At 40.1% G+C, this 19,601-nt stretch overlaps 1 protein-coding gene and 1 long non-coding RNA gene across 2 annotated transcripts in view; one reads left to right on the forward strand and one right to left on the reverse strand.

Annotated features, from left to right (window-relative positions):
• Nucleotides 1-19,601, reverse strand: part of LOC111844771 (uncharacterized) — a 63,361-nt gene that overhangs the window by 31,228 nt on the left and 12,532 nt on the right. The window contains exons 7-9 of the mRNA XM_072718484.1: nucleotides 18,988-19,059; nucleotides 16,632-16,733; nucleotides 16,005-16,124 (exon numbers count right to left, since the gene is read on the reverse strand). Coding sequence (XP_072574585.1) covers nucleotides 16,005-16,124; nucleotides 16,632-16,733; nucleotides 18,988-19,059 — 294 coding nt within the window. The remainder of the gene's footprint in view (nucleotides 1-16,004; nucleotides 16,125-16,631; nucleotides 16,734-18,987; nucleotides 19,060-19,601) is intronic.
• LOC140593574 (uncharacterized) lies at nucleotides 6,376-9,546 on the forward strand. Its single transcript, XR_011993972.1, has 3 exons — nucleotides 6,376-6,467; nucleotides 6,621-6,692; nucleotides 9,335-9,546. It is a non-coding gene; the product is annotated as an uncharacterized lncRNA (long non-coding RNA).

Raw genomic sequence — 19,601 nt, forward strand, 5'->3', positions numbered from 1 at the left:
GACGCCTGACATACAAGGCAGAATGGCTTGCCATTACATTCAACAAAAAAATATAAACTCTCCCACTCTGTTAAAAATGTCCTGTGTTCATCTTCATATTTTCATTTTGCTGTGCATTTTTCCCCTGCCATTTTGAGAGCGAACTTGACACAAATTGTATATTTAAATGATCTTGCCCCTACTGGGAAACTTTGTGGTATTTTCATCTCACGCACATGCGCATTTGATATAAATACCATATTGAACTCAAGCAAAGCGAACACGCACATAAAAAAAAAAAACACAAACACAAACTTCGATATGAACGTAAGAGCCGCATGAAACCAGGCAAAGAGCCGCATGCAGCTCGGGAGCCGCGGGTTGGCCACTCCTGCTCTATTCACTCAAAGACAGTACTGTATCATGCTATGCAAATATATACCCAGCACCATTGGTCTACAGGGGAGTAGGCGGTTCCAGGAACTCTACAGAGAGGGTATTACAAATGTCCTGACACCTTTCTGCGTATGTTAATCATCTAAGGGCAGGACCAGGAACCAAATACTAACCTATCCCTTTAAACTATATACCACTCGCATATTCCACTACTTTTCCTAAAGTTCTTCCTCTGACTTAACATCAATATACGATAAAACCACACATCAGGAAAAAAAAAAAAATCACCAGGACCACAGCTTTGTAACCTCCAAGAACAATCAGAACTGAAATAACAAAACTTCAAAACAAAACAAGAAAAATCTGTAAGGTCCTTTTTGGTCAGAGTCTTTCTCATGATGGTGGGTAAATCTGGGCTGGCTCTTCTGATCCTCATGACTTGTGCACATATTATAATGGGGCAGATGTTTGGAGGTGGAGACTCATTGACTTGACTTACCCTATGTTGTAAATTAAACACTATTACAGTTAATAAAGATTAATACTTTAACTCAATTGTTCAAGTTGCTACCAAAGCAAAACATCTGTGCAACCACTGTCCACTATTGAATTAAGTAAATCCAACATGTTCTTTTTTTCAGTGTATATTGAGTCCATCAAGGGCTCATCATTAGCCCATGTGGGCTAACCCATGTGGGGCCACCATGGAAACTGCGGATAAAATTGACTGGGCCCCACATGGATGTGTTGGCTGGGTGAAGCTGGATTCATTTGCAAGACCCTTAACCCCAAATTGAAAATGGAAGTTATTCTGGATACAAGTGTCTGCTAAATGCTGTAAATGTAAAGGGTGTGTCCACCTCAAAACGACAGTACCCACCCAGCACCAGACATCCACGGATGTTGTTTTTTTTTGTTTTTTGTTTTTTTCCTCAAATTCAAAATCCTTGAAGACATTGGACTTTTGTTGTTTCTAAACACATTTGAAGCCTGATCAGGGAGTGTATACAGTTCCTGTTGAAAAGTAGCTCTTACGAGGTTAACATCTGTGAGGTTCAGACACTGGTAATGGGCCATAATATGGCCAGATTTCAGACAGAGCCTGGCCACTCGTGGCTAACATAAGGCCCAACTCTGGCCCAGATGTTAACCTGATGCGGCAACCGAGAGCGGTCCGCTCAATCACCATCATTCCATGCGGTATGTGGGCCAGATGATTACGCGTGATGTGGGCCACATCCGGGCCAGAAAGATTTTGTTATCTGGGAAGGGAGGCCAGCACTCCAACTTTTATTGCCCAAAGATTTAGGGACCTACAGACAAGCAGAGTGGACCTCAAGGACAGGGGTCCCTCGACTTGGCACACAACCCACTCCCCATACATTCTGCCTTACATATCACTCACCCAACAGACGAACACCCTAAAGGAAGTTTCATTTAAGTTTGGCTTTTGTATACCCTGTATATTTATTTACTCACGACTACTAGTCTCAATATACAGATAGGTTATGGTTGTATGTGTCCTTAGACAATCTTAGTGTTTTGTGTGCCACCCTTATAACCATGTTCACGGAGTATCACCTGTTTTACCCCTTTGCACTTAAACACATATAAATTTAAATAAATAGATAGGTATAGCTACCATTGTATATATGTTCTCATGGTATACCAGAGGAATCTGGAAAATTAGTGTAACCAATGTGTCCTAACTTTTAGAGAGTCTTCTTTATTAACAACCCCCCCTTCTCTTCCAACATTCCTTTGTGGTCCTTATCTGATCTTGGTGGACCGTTACCAAGTTTCTTTGTTCTAACATGCTATGTTAAAAGAACTGAATTAAGGTGTATCTTATCCATTCTGGAGAAGATGAATTGGCATAAGCCACACCAAACAAAATATGTTGTTTCCATATGTGCAACTTATATTGATATTACCACAAACTAACGGCCACGCCTATCTATGGATAAGATGTGCTGTTTGGAATATGAATATTTGATGTAATATCTGCACAAAGTGTAACATCTGTTGAGGTGCAATCCAAAACACCTGTATCCCATACTGATGTGAATCAGTCACATAGATAAAATAATTAATTGTTTAATCAATTAATGCAGATGGTATGAGGTATGTACCTGTGAAGCTGGTATGGCATGTTTGGTGTCAAACTGATGGAAAATCACTCCTGATTCCACATCTGGTCAGTGATTACCATAAAAGTGGATGTATCAAAAGTTATAACAAAAAAATACAACTATGCCTGAATCAGTCAAGTCATAAATCCCAAAAGGACCGATACAGACCCCCTTCCGAAAGCCCGGCAAATGGATGGCCAGCCATTGGGCCAGGAGTCGAATTCCTGGTCACCCCTATTCATGAACTTTAGAGCATAAAACCCTGGCACCTCAGAACAAAGGGGAGAACAACCATCAGCCCGAAAGAACAACCATCAGCCGGGGCAAACAGATCATCAAGCGCAGAATGACCATCAGCAGCGCAGAAAAGACCATCAGCCCGGGAGAAGAGAAGCCCACAAGAAGTCCTCCGGTGAAGGCCCAGCTGAACAGAGAACAGCACCCAAGACAAAGCTTCACCAGGAGAGAGAATCCAAAGGGGCTCCACTCCACTGCCCCAAACGCCGCGCCTTCCTGAGTGCCATCAGCTCAGCAGCTCTGCCATCAACTGCCAAGACCCCCCCCCCCCCTCACTCTTCAACCAAGTAAACCAACTTCCTTTCATTCTAACAACTTAAGCTGTTCTGTCAACCTGCTATAAGACTTTAGGGTCGTGTTTCCACAAACTGTGCTTGCTTTGCAGAACAGTATTTCCCATTTAAGGTTACTCATTTAAATCCAGTCATTGCATTTTCATAATTACATCGTTTGTTTTATTCCGTTATTTCATGTTTGTTGTTTGTGTTAGGTGTAATGTCTGTCTTATGTTAGTTGTAGTGTTAGCTAGGAATAAATGCATGTCTTTTACACAACTTCAGCCTCCGTCATTGAGTGTTCACAATAAGTCCCTGCCTCTGTGCAATCTTGCTACACGCTCTGAACCTCAAACTCACCTGAAACATCGCGAGACTCTCTCTCATCGGCAGTGAGGGGAGCTTCGCTACCAATCGTTTATATTACCTGGTGATGCAGCTCGCTGGACGAGCCTTCTAACCCAGGTTACTAAGCGATACTGGTAATTAGTGAATCCCATTTAAGTCTCACATTAACAGACTCACAGGGATACCGCAATTGAGTTTGGAGGAGCCGACCATTCGGCATAACGATTGGTTAATAATCAGCATTAAATAATAATTAATTAAACTTTAATTAATTTCAAACATATTGGTGGCGATATAAAAAATCACCTGAGCTAATAATTCCTACACAGCCCAATCCTAGTTGCAGTCTTACAAAAAGAACAATAACAAATTTACTGTTACATATAATGCACAAAAACACTGCAGTGCATTGTATATAAGTTCTTTTAGTGCATGACATAGCAAAAAACATATCTGAACACTATAAGAGCTAATAAAATGTAACACTATAAAACAACACTCATTGCACTCTGTAAAGTGTTAAATGTAACACTGATTTGGTAAGAATTATATAAACACCATGCAGTGTTAATTTAACACTGGAAAATTTGCTGTGTAAGTTTGGTGGAGGGGGGATTATGGTGTGGGGTTGTTTTTCAGGGGTTGGGCTTGGCCCCTTGCTTCCAGTGAAAGGCACTCTTAATGCTGCAGCATTTGAAGCCATTTTAGAAAATTTCATGCTCCCAACTTTGTGGGAACAGTTTGGGGATGGCCCCTTCCTGTTCCAACATGACTGCACACCAGTGCACAAAGCAAAGTTCATAAGGACATGGATGAGCGAGTCTGGTGTGGAGGACCTTGACTGGCCTGCACAGAGCCCTGACCTCAACCTGATAGAACACCTTTGGGATGAATTACAGAGGATACTGTGAACCAGGCTTTGTCGTCCATCATCAGCACCTGACCTCACAGATGTTCTTTTGGAAGAATAGTCAAAAATTCCCATAAACACACTCCTAAACCTTGTGGACAACTTTCCCAGAAGAGTTGAAGCTGTCATAGCTGCAAAGGTTGGGCCAACTCCATATTAAAGCCTATATATTAAGAATGGGATGTCATTAAAGTTCATGTGTCTGTAAAAACAGGTGTCCCAATACTTTTGGCAATATAGTATAGATGGCCACTCGAATGGAGTCCTCCAACTTTCTCATTAGTCCTCTATACATTTCTTGTGGAAAACAACCTTCAGCAAGCCTACCCTGACTTAGGTTCCCTCTACCAGCCTATTATCACTCTGCCAGTCACCTCTTGTAGCAATCAGAGATCCTTTTCAGCACTAAAATAACAGACTGAGGACAACCATGACATACAGCAGGATGGCTGAACTGTTGTTAACAGAAGCTGAGGCAGAGAGGACATCTGGCCTAGAAAAAGTGAGGGATGCCTTTTGGAGGCTTGATAACTACTAGGGCTGGGCGAAATCAAATCGCGCATGCGCAATAATCACTAGGGCTTCAGATGACAGCCGCAACATTTGGTGGTGCGCCAGCTTTTCTGTGCTATACGGACATTTATTTACACCCACAATATAAGCAGCTTAGTATGGCTAAATTATTAATGAGGCTTTGTATCAGAGCATGTGAGCGGAGTGGAGCTCACGAGGCTGTTGGCTCCGCCCGCTTCTCCGTTCTAATTCCCACTAAGCCGCTCCGCTCAACACCTATCTATTGTAAAATGTCAGTCAAAAGTCTGGCAGGTCCTGAAGACCAATAGTGCTGATGTATATTTGCATAGCATGACAGGGTACTGCCTTTATTTAAACTTTTTGCCATGATGGTGTTGTATAGGGCAACAGTATAAATTCCCCAGCCACGGTACGAAACAATTTCAAAGCCCCTTCTCCTATAACTGTTCTGTCTCGCGGAGGAGCTAATTTGTGTGCATCTGTGTGAAACACGCATAGGAAAAAAAGAACGACAGAAAGAACGGCTCCCCTCCAGCCGCGACTCGGCTCCCATCGTTCATGTTTATGAGCCGTTCAAAAGAATCGGTTCGTTCACGAACGTCACAACTCTAATTCGAACCTGAGGTAAACGGAGGTAAGGTAAGTGACCTGCACAAACGTTAATACTCTTATCTCGCTGAAATCTTGATGGATTTACAAACTGTGTGTTTTCTTACAAACATTATTAACGTGGTTATAGTTCTGGATGCTTGAACATGTTGAAATCGCAGCTTTTCTCCTCGGAAAAAAAAAACTGACTTAATCGTGCAGTTTAGTTGTGTATCACGCCTAGCTAGGCTACTAGCTATCCAGTAATTTGGGGCGAGGCAGAATTACGCTTTCTTTTCAATATAATACACACATTATAAACATGATTTAACTGAATTTACACATGATTTACTGTCTGGTTGGTTTGTTAAAACGTCTTACATTATGATTTCTATAGGAAATTGCTGACAAGATGCCAGACTTTTGTGCCGCCTATGGCTGCTGTAACTGCCGTTGTCTCGAAACGAGAACCCGAGGGATCACCTTTCACCTGTAGGATGTTACAATATTATGAATTATTTTTAGGATAATCATTAGTTACTTAGTGGAAGTATGTACATATTACATAATAGTATTGCTAGATTGTTGTTGACACAAGGTTTAGAATATTTTGTTTAACGTACATAATCACTGAATGTTTGAATATAGTTTGTGTGTTTATCTTATTCTTGAAGTACATACATACATGCTTACATACAGTTACCCCAACATATGATAATCTAGGTGTTTACTTGTGTCCTTGGCCTTAAATGGAAAGATGGATTTAAAATGTTGACAATAATTGATATATCTGGGTACATTTCTCACTTTTGTAAGGTTTCCCAAATCCAGAGAGAGGAGGAGGAAGTGGGAAGTTGCCCTAAGAAGGGACGGTTTTGCTGCCACTGACAGGACACTGATCTGCAGTGAGCACACAAGACCGAGGACTTCGACAGGACCGGGCAGACTGTGCGGATTAAAGATGGTGTTGTGCCATCCATTTTCAGCTTCCCAGCACATCTTCAAAGGGTATGTCTATCACTGACCAAAAATAATTTAAGGTGTATAAGACTGATATATCAATATACACGTGATTAAATGTGATCCGTTTTTGTTTCTGCAAGGTATACAATTTGTTGTTTATTACAGCACATTTAGACACTCAAAACTACTTTATTTTAGTCAGTAGCAATAAGAAGCACAACAACTTCAAGACAACTAGAAGACAACCTGCCAATGGACTTGATGCCTGATGTAAGTATTTGCAAGTGAAATGTCACAACTAATGATAGCATCATATAGGTAAGGGATAATGTATAGAATGCCGGTCATTATTGGGAAAATAAGTCCCGACAGGGTGAACAGGACCCCGACACACAGCGGAGGGACTTATTCCCAATAATGACCGGCGTTCTATACATTATCCCGCTTATTACACGGCTACTTTCCAAAACGAAACAATAAACTCTCCACGATATGACTCTTTAGCCTACATAGCCTAGGCTATAGCCTATTTGTTACCATTCATCGTGGCTTTTGCTGAGATACAAATAGATTACAGATTTACAGTTTTTTACAATCGCTATGACAGTTTTTTCAAAACATTTAACAAGTTTTCTAAACTCTTAACACGGTTAGCACAACATCCGTCTTTGTAGGCTATACAATTAACACATTTCTTGTTGCTTTGATACAAAATGCATACAGTTAACACCAATTTAAAATGCTTGAACTTCTTTTACACACAAGCTCAACCAAGACCAAAACAATGTAATTTTACAGTCAAATTTACAAATGCTTTAACACTGTATGTCAGAACAGATAACATCATGTTCTAAACATAACTTATATAGGCTAAAGTCAAAGTGAACAGCTGTTTATATTGTGAATTGAAACACAAATATATTCCCTGTATTTTATTCCATTGCCAATGAGAACTATACAAAGTTCCTTTTGAAAGGAACAGTGAGCGCATCAAAGAACTCCGTCACCAATACGTCCAGGTAAGGTTATGCAATACAGTCATTACTGTACTATACACAGTGTGTTTTGCAGTAAACTACTCTATAAACCTGGAGTGCATTAGTACATACAGTAGATATACAGTACAGCACAGCATTTACATACACTGTGTGTAATTACTTTCAGAGAGTCATGGAGTTGGAGGCCAATCAAGTCCCACATGAAATTATCTACGTTGACGAGGCTGCCTTCAACTTGGCGAAAAGGCGTTGCCGTGGGAGAAACATAATAAGCCAAAGGGCCACAGTTACTGTGCTGGGCCAGAGAAGAGTCAACATCACCATGTGCGCCGCAATCTCCAACAACGGTGCACTCCTGCATAAATGTCAGATTGGCCCCTACAACACCGACCGCCTTCTCCTGTTTTTAGAAGACCTGCACGAAAGACTGGTGCCAGAGGTAGAAAGGGGACAGGTGGGAGACCACTTGCCAATATATGTTATCACATGGGACAATGTGGCATTCCACCATTCCCGTGCAGTCACAACCTGGTTTGACGCCCATTCAAGGATGATGTCCCATTTCCTTGCCCCTTACTCCCCTTTCCTCAACCCCATTGAGGAGTTTTTCTCAGCCTGGAGATGGAAGGTTTTTGACCATCGTCCATATGACCAAATGTCCCTCCTGGATGCAATGGATGCTGCATGCCAAGACATCACAGCTGAACACTGCCAGGGGTGGATAAGGCATGCCAAAAGATTCTTCCCACGATGCCTTGCCAGGGAAGATATCAGGTGTGATGTGGATGAGAACATGTGGCCAAATGGAGAAGACCGGGCAGAATAGAAGATTACTTTGTTTTTTTTTAATTATAATTTCTGTTTGTATATCTTGCAGTAATGTCCTTTTGCAAATAAAGTCTGTACTGCAGCAGTTCTGTGTCTGTATTTTTTTTTTACATAAACTGTACATTTTATGAAGCTACTCTGAGATGGTCATTCACTTTTTTTGTATTGAATTTCTGCAGCAAAAGAAACAAAATGCATGCATTTACTAAACCCAACAAAACAAAAATGTAGAAAAAGTACAAATATAAGGGCAGACCTGACATAAAATAATGCAGTTTCTGTAATTTCAGCTGATGATAGTGTTTTTTTTGTCAATGTGTTATGATTGACTAAATGTTCCTGTTGGAAGAGAACATGTGTTACTGTTTTGAATAATTATTTGATTTTAAAACATGTTTGCAGTGTTTTGCTAGACATAGTGTACTGTGGTGGTTTATTATTGTATTTTGAAAATTAGTTTTGGGGTTTAGTTTACAATGTGTGATTTTGAGCATGAAATTAACCGTTTTGCCAATTGTGTGTTTTAGGTGTGATGGTGCGTTAAGAGTTTAGGAAACTTGTTAAATGTTTTGAAAAAACTGTCATAGCGATTGTAAAAAACTGTAACATAGGCTTGAATGTTGGGAAGGCCCATTCAAGTGAATGGAACTTTCTGCAGCCCTCTGAAAAGCCGTGTAATAACTTGTAATATTAAATCCTTTATCTTGGTGGTACCCAGAAAGGTCTATGATGGTGTTAGTAGTCTATGAGCCCAGTATTATTTGAGGTGGTACTCTGTTAAAAAAAAGTTTGAAAACTACTGGCTATCTCACTTTCTCTGTCACTCCTACACTAGAATGAATAAACATTTGTGAACATCGAAACTACACCCAGGGGTAGACAACCTTTACATTTTGTGTCCAGAGCCACAACACATATTTTTGCCTTACAAGTGGAGAAGCCTATACAATTTCTTAAAAGTATGCTGTTGTGTTGTCTGTTGAAGAACTGTGGAACCCAAAAATGTATTCAGGCTCGCAGAATTGAGATTGAATTGAAGATTGAATTCTTGAAAAAAAAGTTATTATTATTTTGCCAATACAACAGGGAGCAACTGCAGAGAGGAGAGTGAGGAGGTTGAGGCACAAGCGGGAGCGCAAGCTGCAGGCCACTGAGCACTTGTATGCATTGCCTGCTTCCCCTAAGGCTATAAAGGCCAAATTGCAACAGGCCTTAGTGAGACAGAGGAAACTGCAGCGGGAGAAGAGTAATGCCTTGAGGAGAGAGAAGAGGGCCAAGAACAACATGCAGGCTCTTCTGGAGGAACTGAAGGAGAAAAATCTCATCAACAAAGAGCTAAAAGACAGGCTTGAATGCTACTCAGGTAAAAAAAAATATATATTCCATTGAATATTTTGTGTATTATATGTTATTTTTTGACTTCCTAGTTACTTTTAATAGACCTACTGAATCACTTTTGCTAATTGAATTTCAGATCTTCCGGTTCATCTCCTGTCGAGGCAGGGTGTAGAGTACACCAAGGCCCAGAGAGATTTTGCCCTTACGCTCCATCTGCATGGTCCAAAGGCATATAACTACCTGAGAGAGACTCTACATATTCACCTGCCACATCCCAGTTCAATGCAAAGGTATTCTATATGATGTCTACATTAACACTGAATTACAGTACATAAAGCACTACATACAAAATGATCATGAATGGTTAAATCACAGGCTGGCAATGATGATTAAAGGTGTCAAATATGTTGTTTAAAGGGGCGAACTGGGGAATGATCGGGTGAAAGTTACCCAAAGTCAAATGGGTGTTACCATAATCATATTACAGATATGTTTAGTATGTCCAGTGTCCACCATAGGGATGCTTGGGTAAGTGATTTAAATGTCTACATGTCTACTTTTTAATTATACAAGGTGGCTGAGCTCTCTTGACGCCAGACCTGGTCTCAATAAAATGATGTTGGACATGCTGGAAAGACGGCGTCAGGAAGATGAGGACAAATACGGACGTGTCACTCTGATGCTGGATGCCATGTCCATAAAACATCACGTCCAACATGATCCTCAGACACAAACAATGTTTGGATATGTGGACATGGGGGATCGATTGAATGAGACTGACATTGCTTCCGAGGTTCTTGTGTTTATGGTGGTTGGGCTTCAAGGTTATTGGAAAGCTCCAATCGCATATTATTTGACCAAGTCCCTCACACCAGAATCACAGAAAGTGTTAGTAGAACATGCATTAGAAGAGCTGCATCATCGTCAGATAAGGGTGGTGTGCATGACAATGGATGGTCATGCATCAAATGTCAGTATGTGCACCAAACTTGGGTGCGACCTAAAAGCAGACCCCTGTGAGCCCTTGAAGACCCATTTCCCACATCCAGTAACCCATGACAAAGTTTTTGTTAAGATGGACGCTTGCCACATGCTGAAGCTGGCACGCAATATGTTGCAGGTACATGCTCATTATTGCCTATCTGCTCAGGTTGACTGTTCTGCTTTTTATACATTTTGATTGTGTTTACATAGTTATGCAGAATATGGTGCTTTACAGTTGACGTGTGCAGTGAAAAAAAAAAAATCTGATTCTGCAGGCATACAGCCCAATAACAAGCATAAGTGGCTGTATAAATTGGAAGTACATTGTTCAGCTGAACAATGTCCAAAAGAAAAGTGGTCTACATGCTGCCAACCGAGTCACAGACAAGCATGTGAACTTTGCTAATCAGAAGATGAAGGTATGTCTGCATGATGATTTATGTATAGAGGGCTGCAATAGAAATGGGCTCTAGGGCTTTATTGTGTTTTTATACTTTTTGATGATGTTTGTATCTTGTAGCGCTAATGTGCCCTTTATTTCTCCTTATAAACTCAATCAAGGTCTCCCTGACTGCTCAGACTTTAAGTAACTCTGTGGCAGTGGCGCTCCGCACCTTGCAGGAAGTGGGCTATGCAGAGTTCAAAGACTGTGCGGCTACTACAGAATTTATTAAGGTAATATAGCTAGGGATTGGACCAAAACATTTCCCAACATTCTACTGTTCTTGCCAACATTTGAGAGATTCATTGCTGCAACCCCTTTAACCTAAATGTGAATGCCTCCGGGATTAACCCGTTAACATTTTATTTTATTTTCATAAATGTGATCTGAGAACAGTGACTCCACATTGAAGTGAGACTGATTCAGTCTAATTTAGTGTGGAGTAACTGTTCCTAGGTCACGTTTAGGGTTCAAAGAGACCACGTGTGAATCCACTCTAAGTTATAGTGATGTTTTCAGTGCTTTCAGTTAATTTAGATATTTCTTTATAGATAACAGACAGACTGTTTGACATCTTGAACAGTCGCAATCCCAGAGCCAAAGGGTTCAAAGCCCCCCTTGGTTCTTGGAATTGGACAAGCACCAGGGAGTTCTTGATAAAAGCCAGGGGGTACTTGCTCACTTTGAAGATAGAGGATGGCACACCCCTTTACCGAACAAAGAGGTCTTTTAATATACAGTAGTGACTGTTCAATTAGTGATGCACTGACACCATTTGTAGTCACCAATACCCAGTACAAATTCTTAATTATAATTAAATTACAATTGCTGATTTAGAAAATAAGGGTTTATTTTAGTCTTTGTTAGATGTGTACAAGTTGTCAATTTACAAATCATTAAACTATCTAAGGTAAAACTCTACCGGTTTCAGTGCATCCCTCAAGTCCATGACCTATAAGTTCAACAGATGTTCTGTTTTCTTCTGTATCTATTATCTTCTGCATCAAGTTCAGAAGATGCTCTTTTCTGTCTCTGCCAGGTTCATAAAGTGGTACGTATTATGTATTATTCATATGATGCTATCTTTCTCCAATGTGTTCAAATTTGCAAATTTGTCTGTGTTCCAATTCTCTTGTATTCAGTTTTTTAAATTTTCATTGCAGGTAATGTTTTGAATTAGTTCAAGAAGGTTTAGTGTCCTAAAAGTAATTTTAAGGATCCTAAACCTCACACTGATTTTATTTTAAGTCGGGATTCAAACGAGTTAGCTTAAAGCCCCCCAGATTTGTTTCTGCCCTGAGAAGTGCTGCTTTGGGAGCATTCACTATTTTTACTTTATACTGTTAGTTTGCATCCCTACTTTCTTGTGTCCTGTTTTCGCAGAATCATCTTAGTAATACAATATTTGCTTTTGAAGGTACCTCTCTGTCCTGGGCTTCATCATAAACATTGACACGTTGATATCGATGGTTCCTGTGCTGCTTGAAGGCCAGCGATATGTCCTGACCTACAGATTCAGCCAGGACCACTTGGAACTCCTGTTTAACTCCATCAGAGCATCCGGTAGGGTTCATAATTTATATTTACCAGCTGCAACACTAAGTGATACCAAGTTTTAGCAAATTGTTGTATTATTGCATTGTTGTATGATTTTTCAGTTTGTCAGTCCATATGTTTTTTTTTTTTGTTTGTTTGTTTTTTCATTTCTGTTAAAATATGTTTTCTGAAGACATATACATTATCTGAAAGTGTCACAAACTACTTTGAGTATTTAGAAAAATGTGTTTTACTATCTGTTTGCAGAATTTATACTGCATTTACACTGATACAGTCTGAATTGTTTGATAATACCTGTATATCGTGTATTAATTTTTTTTTAAGGTGGCTGGAATAACAACCCCAATGCCAGCCAGTTTAAGTATATATTTAGAAAGCTGATGGCCCGTTGCGGAGTTGTGAAGCCATGCAGAGGCAATGTTACAGCACAGGATGAAACCGAGACCCTACCAGCGGTTATCGACACCTCTACAAGCCTGTCAGCTGTAGATATGTCCTCTGCAGCAGGAGGAGAAGAAGATCTTCCCTCACCGTTTGCTGACATTCCTGCATTGGTACATGACCACAGTTACCTTCCCGTCCGCTTCAATGGTCTTGTGGACAATGCTCTCGTATACATTTCAGGTAAAGGCTGACTGAAAGTCGATTTAGCCTATAACCGATAGTGCCAATAGTCAAATCAGTGGGAAAATAATCTGACCATAGTTCAAAAAGAGAGTTGTCCCCTTAATTCCCCCATTCTTATTGATTGTTGTTGTTGTTGTTGTTGTTATTATTATTATTATTATTATTATAAGTTATGATGTTATTATACTAACTCAAATTTCAGGATTTGTGCGAAGGGCTCTGAAGAAGCTGTCCTGTGATGTCTGCCGTGCCAGCCTGGTGACAGACGCTGCATCTGCCATCAAGGACCAGAGTTACCACCTGCTGTCTCTGAAAAACAATGGAGGCCTGGTGATTCCCTCAGAGGGAACAGTGAGGGTCGTCAGGGCAGCAGAGTGGGCCATTCGCCAGGCATCAGCGAGTTTCAAACGATCACAGCCCATCAAACAGCTGGAGGTCATGTACATTGTACGGAAGAGGATCGGGTCAGAGGATGTGTTTGCGCTCGGGGAGCACATCAGTGAAACACAGTATGGCATAGACAGCCACCACCATACACTGTTGACATTAGTTGTTTCCCTGTTTTTTAAGCTAAGGCTACACCACATAGCGAAATTGACTACACTTAGCTTACAAAGCAACAACATGCGACAGAAACTCAACAAATCAGTCCTTTTCAAAGGGTATTAGTCCAATGTGGGTCTCTGGTGGGTCTTCCAGTGAGGATGGACACTGGTTACAGCGGCCCTCACAACCCACCCCCACCCCCCTTCCAGTGAGGATGGACACTGGTTACAGCGGCCCTCACAACCCACCCCCACCCTCCCCTTTCCCGTGAGGATGGACACTGGTTACAGCGGCCCTCACAACCCACCCCCACCCTCCCCTTTCCCGTGAGGATGGACACTGGTTACAGCGGCCCTCACAACCCACCCCCACCCCCCTTCCAGTGAGGATGGACACTGGTTACAGCGGCCCTCACAACCCACCCCCACCCTCCCCTTTCCCGTGAGGATGGACACTGGTTACAGCGGCCCTCACAACCCACCCCCATCCTCCCCTTTCCCGTGAGGATGGACACTGGTTACAGCGGCCCTCACAACCCACCCCCACCCTCCCCTTTCCCGTGAGGATGAACACTGGGTTACAGCGGCCCTCACAACCCCACACCACCACCCCACCCCTTTCAAGTGTGCATATTGTATGTAGTTCTCTGCAAACCTATGGTGGCATCATGCCTTCAGTGTGCATATTGTATGTAGTTCTCTGCAAACCTATGGTGGCATCATGCCTTCAGTGTGTCTTGAACAACCACACATAAAAGGTTGCGCACATTATATTGCTATTTTATCGTATTTGGCTGTAGATAGATTTATGAGTAAAGTTACCAACACAATAGATTGGCCGTAACACACTCACCCATTTTAAAATCACATTCCCTCTCTCTGTCTCTCTCTCTCACTTTCTCACAAACACACATACAGACACAGGGAGAGAATGTTAACTTTTATCTATTATTTTGTCCGAATGCACCAGAATGCTCCGTTTGTACAGTATGTGAAAATGACACATTCACCAGCCGCCACTGATCATGAGTTATAGTAATGCTAACCCACTCTTATCCGGCCCAGCTGGATGAGGACCAGAACCAGCACCACTGGGACACCTTTGTTACTTCGCAAAATTTTTAATGAAAATGTAAAAAAAAAAAAAATCCATCAAATGTCTCTAACACCTCTGTCTAAACATTGATTTTAATAAATCTTCAAAAATCTTTGAAAAGTGCCTTTATAATGTCTAAACAAACTGTTTACTACCATTTTATGTGTAAAAATATTTTTATTAACAATTTGGAAATATGGACTTTAGTTCTTTGTGCTGTGTTATAGCCATCACTGTACAGGGTGGGGATTTTAACATGCAGCGTTTCTTGATGTATATTTGTTAAGGGAAATCTTGTAGGCTTAGTCTACCTATTCTAGAACATTATTCTATTTTTTAGAACATAAGATAATTATTCAAAAGTATTCAGTGTCATAACTACATATTTGACGTTTATAATAAATCAAACCGTTTGAAAATCGGTTAAAAATTGAGCACGTTATGGCTATTTAAAAATTACATGTTTTACTATCAACACAATATTTTGGGTGAGCGAGCAGCCTGTGGTAAGATGGCCGCCATATGCGGACGTTCGACTCCGTTGGCCAGCAACGCAGACGAGACATCTAGTCATTCTATATATATATCTATGCTAATAACTACCATTAAGGTGAGCAGGGTTTAGTGACAGTTAATTAGTTTTACTGACAGTTAGTTTAGTGACAATGGTGTGGTACATGTTTGTATGAGAAAATAAACTGAAATATGATGCAACCAGGACAGGGACAGAACGTTAATATATTACAACTTTACACAAAACATTTACCAGGACACTGGAGAAAATGTCATGGTTTGAATTATGATACTGTATCATTAGCTGTTTAAAGACACAAACATACCATCAGTCACCATGGTTACCAACACTGTATGCTGTGTGCTGTTCTCTGTAATTGGCACAAACAGGCTGACTTTACAGAGGAACCACATTTGTGATGTGTGATTATATTTTGGGAAGTGTTATGCCATCAGGCTGATTGTGGAATTCAGTCTGACTGCCCCAGCTCAGTTTGCAAATGCATTTCAATTTTTGGCAATTATACACGTTGGACATAAAGCTGAGCACCCACAAAAAAATTAAGGTGCATGACACCCCGGCATGAAAGGAACTAGTCCAAACACAGGGAGAACATGCAAACAGCACATGTGTGAACTTATAAAAAGACTTACTTATGGATGAAACCACAATGACCAGAAATATAATTCCAGTTATTCCAACTACATAGTCGAGTATTTTTCCTCTATTTTCTCTGTCTTTGGAATATTTTGTCCAAACCACAATGTGGACAGCTGAAAAGAGAAGAGAATAGCGTTAGTCACCATAAAATTCATGTCAAACAGAGAATATAAAACAAACATTTTTGTTTTGGATGATCCATGTGGGGAAATTCTTTTTTGCCCAGCCCATCATGCTCTCCACGAAAACAAACTTGGCAGTGAAGAGCTGCCACCCGCAGTGGTGCCCAGGGACCTGGGAGTTAAGGCCCACAGATCTGCTAAGGCCGGATTTGAATGGGTGACCTTCCAATCACAGGCACAGAGGGTCAGCTCAGTGAGCCACACACTGCCATCAAAGGGAATAAATCCCCATGAGCAAATGCAAACAGCACACAGACACAGAGGAGGGGGGCCACCATGCTGCCCCATGGATACAGATTAACAGTGAACAAAACAGATATTATTCAAATTTAAATGATGTAAATCATTACACATTTCTATAAAAACAAGGTAGAAAAAAATAAAACTATGCCTAATTCTGATTCAATATTCATGAAATCCATTTATAAACTTACTTACTTTGGACTATAATCAAAAAGATGATTCCACCCAACATGCCTCCAAATGTTGCTTTCTCAGCTGGAGATGGGGAATCTTTTGCTGAAAACTCAATGAAAGACCCTAAAATGAGGAATGAGGTAATAATAGTCAGTCAACAAATAATTAACGTCAGACACAAGATAAAACAAATGCATTTAGTGGTTCATTTATGTATCAGATGCTTTTGTCTAAAGTAATGTGCAAGTAACTATCAGAGAGCAGGATCAGCCTGCGGTTAAGTTCTAACCCATAGAGCCACAGAGGTTAGGAAGCAGATTAATAAGGGTCATAAAAAGTCAGTGAGGGTGTTTGGCTGGGAGACATTATTCATCCTAAATCATGCTTCCTAACAGCTATAAAGCCAAACTGCCCCTAGCCCAAACAGACAGCTAAACACCTGTCTAAAGGTAAACAGGCTGAGCTTCTCGCAGGCCTTGGGCTGGGAAACTTCAGATTACAGGTCCTTGTCTTACCCATCATGCTAAGGACCGTCCCTCTTAGCTGGGTTACTGCATGGGGGAGTAAGCAGGGGATTCAGGGGGGAATCGAGCTCTGATTTAAAGGTATTTTAAAACCTGAGGTGCTGAGAGAGACAAAATCACCTAAAGTCTCTGTACAGTAATGAAATAAAAAATGAGCAGTTTGTGCTAAAACACTGAAGTATGTTTGGCATCTTCAAAGATGCACCACAGTGTGTTTAATATTTTACCAGGAACTGCTGCTTTATTCTGCTTTAATGTTTCTTATACAACAGTTACTTCCAACTAAGAAATCTGACTGGACAAGTGGTGTTCTATGAGTGTTGTTATCAGAGTACAACCACACTCAGACATTTCGCATAAGATATATCACTCTGCTTTACAGGTGTATCTAGGGCTGGGCGATATCATATATTATATCGTGCATGCGCAATAATCACCACCCTGGTCAGGTGACAGAGGAAGCATTTGTCCGTATAGCACCGAAAAGCTGGCGCATGGCAAAATGTTGCTGTCATCTGAAGCCCTAGCGATTATTGCGCATGCGTGATATAATATCGATATGATATCGCCCAGTCCTAGGTGTATCTAAAAACCATTACTTAATCACTTTGGAGTCGCCGATTCCCCCACGGGACCAAACTGAAATCTTGCCAAACCATCTAAAACAAACTATGATTTTAAGTTTGGTCATAACAACATTAAAAACAACACCCCCAGAAATGTATGCAGGAAGAAACTGAGTATATTTGTAGAGCCTTGTAAGCAGAACAAAAAGAACAAGATTCACATGAGTACCTGAGTCTCGAAGCAGTCCACCCATTTGCAAATAGCGATATCCATATGATAATGATAAAATAATCCTACAGTTGTTACTGGGTCAAGAAAACACGTGAAAACTCCCATAAACAAGAGCACATGTCTGGTTTCTGTTTACACTGACTGAGGAGCTGCAGCCTTTTATTTTATGATGTGAAAGTGTTTTCACTGAGGAAATATGATAAAAATCTTTTCAATTCATGGGTTACTGCGAATTCAAGGGGATCAGTGACTGTAAATTTCACTTTTCTGTAAATTTCACTACTGTAAAACTTATATTATAAATTATAAATTATAAATATATGTAATTCATTGGTAACTAGGCTGTTCCTTTAGTGGTTTTCACTAGGTTTATGAGACTTTTTTGCAAGTATAAGACAACAAAGCAAATCATTTTATTTAACATTATGTTTCTCAAAATACATGTTGTAAATGTAAAATATAGTATAGATTATATTTGCTGAAAATAAGGTATCTTATTTGAAATATTAATTTTTGCACTAAATACACCTGTATAACAAAGAAATTATACAACTTACGTGTCCTCTGTTCATTCAAAAATGGAAGCAACTTACATTTGAAACCTGAATGGTTTCAGCTATCTAAGTTGCTAATGGGATCTATTGGTAAATGTGGCCCAGTTCAGCAGTAAAATCTGAATATATTTTGTAACTTATTATATGATGCAAAGTAGTTGGGTAAGTGTTTGGCTGCAGTGACCAGTTTACTGGAACTATTTATTTATTTATTTTTGTGAAGGCCCATAAATGTTTAAATAAATAATCAAGCAAAGTATTATTTGTTGTGGCTTATTATTGTTACCTTATAAATGCCATTCGATGAACTGTTGCACAAAAGCAATAACATACTCAAAGCAGTGCTGTTGTATTCCAATATCTTACAGCTGTGATTGTCTTTGGCACTCTGCCTGCAGCCCTGTGCCTACGACCAAATCACAGCTGTGATATATTGGAGTACAGCCACACTCCTTCTTGTATGTTATTGCTTAAATATCCACTGATTACACCTTAACTTACCTGTTAGTGCACCCACTATAATGATGGGAAATGCAGTTGACAGAGAGAGGAGTATAATAAACCGCCATGTATCTGCAAAATTAAAACAAGAGTTACTTTAAATATAAATTTTAAATGGGATAATTTAATATATGTTGCATTCATTCCACACCGTAAAAAAATATGTTCAACCAACTCAAAAATTCAAGGCAACATGCTGCAATACATTTTTGAGTTAAGTCAAACAGAGGTTCAGCTAACTTTGACTTAAGAGTTAAGGCAACACTGTAATACAAGTTAGATTAACCTAGGTACAAAGTTTCAATAAACTTAGATTGTTAAATCTAAACCCACTTTTTTTCAGTGGGTTCTAATGGTAATATAAGTTTTTTAGTACTCTAAACAAGGCAACTTGAAATATTAAAAAAAAGTTAAAGAAAACATTAACTCTTAAAATGTCACCTAAACAAGGCAGGTTTATTTAAATTTAATTTGACGACTCAAACAAAGTTGACTAAACCTCTGTACCTATGTTAATCGAACTTGCAAAATAGTGTTGACAATTTAACAATCTAAGTTTGTTGAAACTTTGTACCAACACAGCAAATTTGCCAGTGTTAAAGTAACACTGCATG

Source organism: Paramormyrops kingsleyae, chromosome 12 (assembly GCF_048594095.1).
Source record: "Paramormyrops kingsleyae isolate MSU_618 chromosome 12, PKINGS_0.4, whole genome shotgun sequence".
In the NCBI taxonomy this organism is placed as follows: domain Eukaryota; kingdom Metazoa; phylum Chordata; class Actinopteri; order Osteoglossiformes; family Mormyridae; genus Paramormyrops; species Paramormyrops kingsleyae.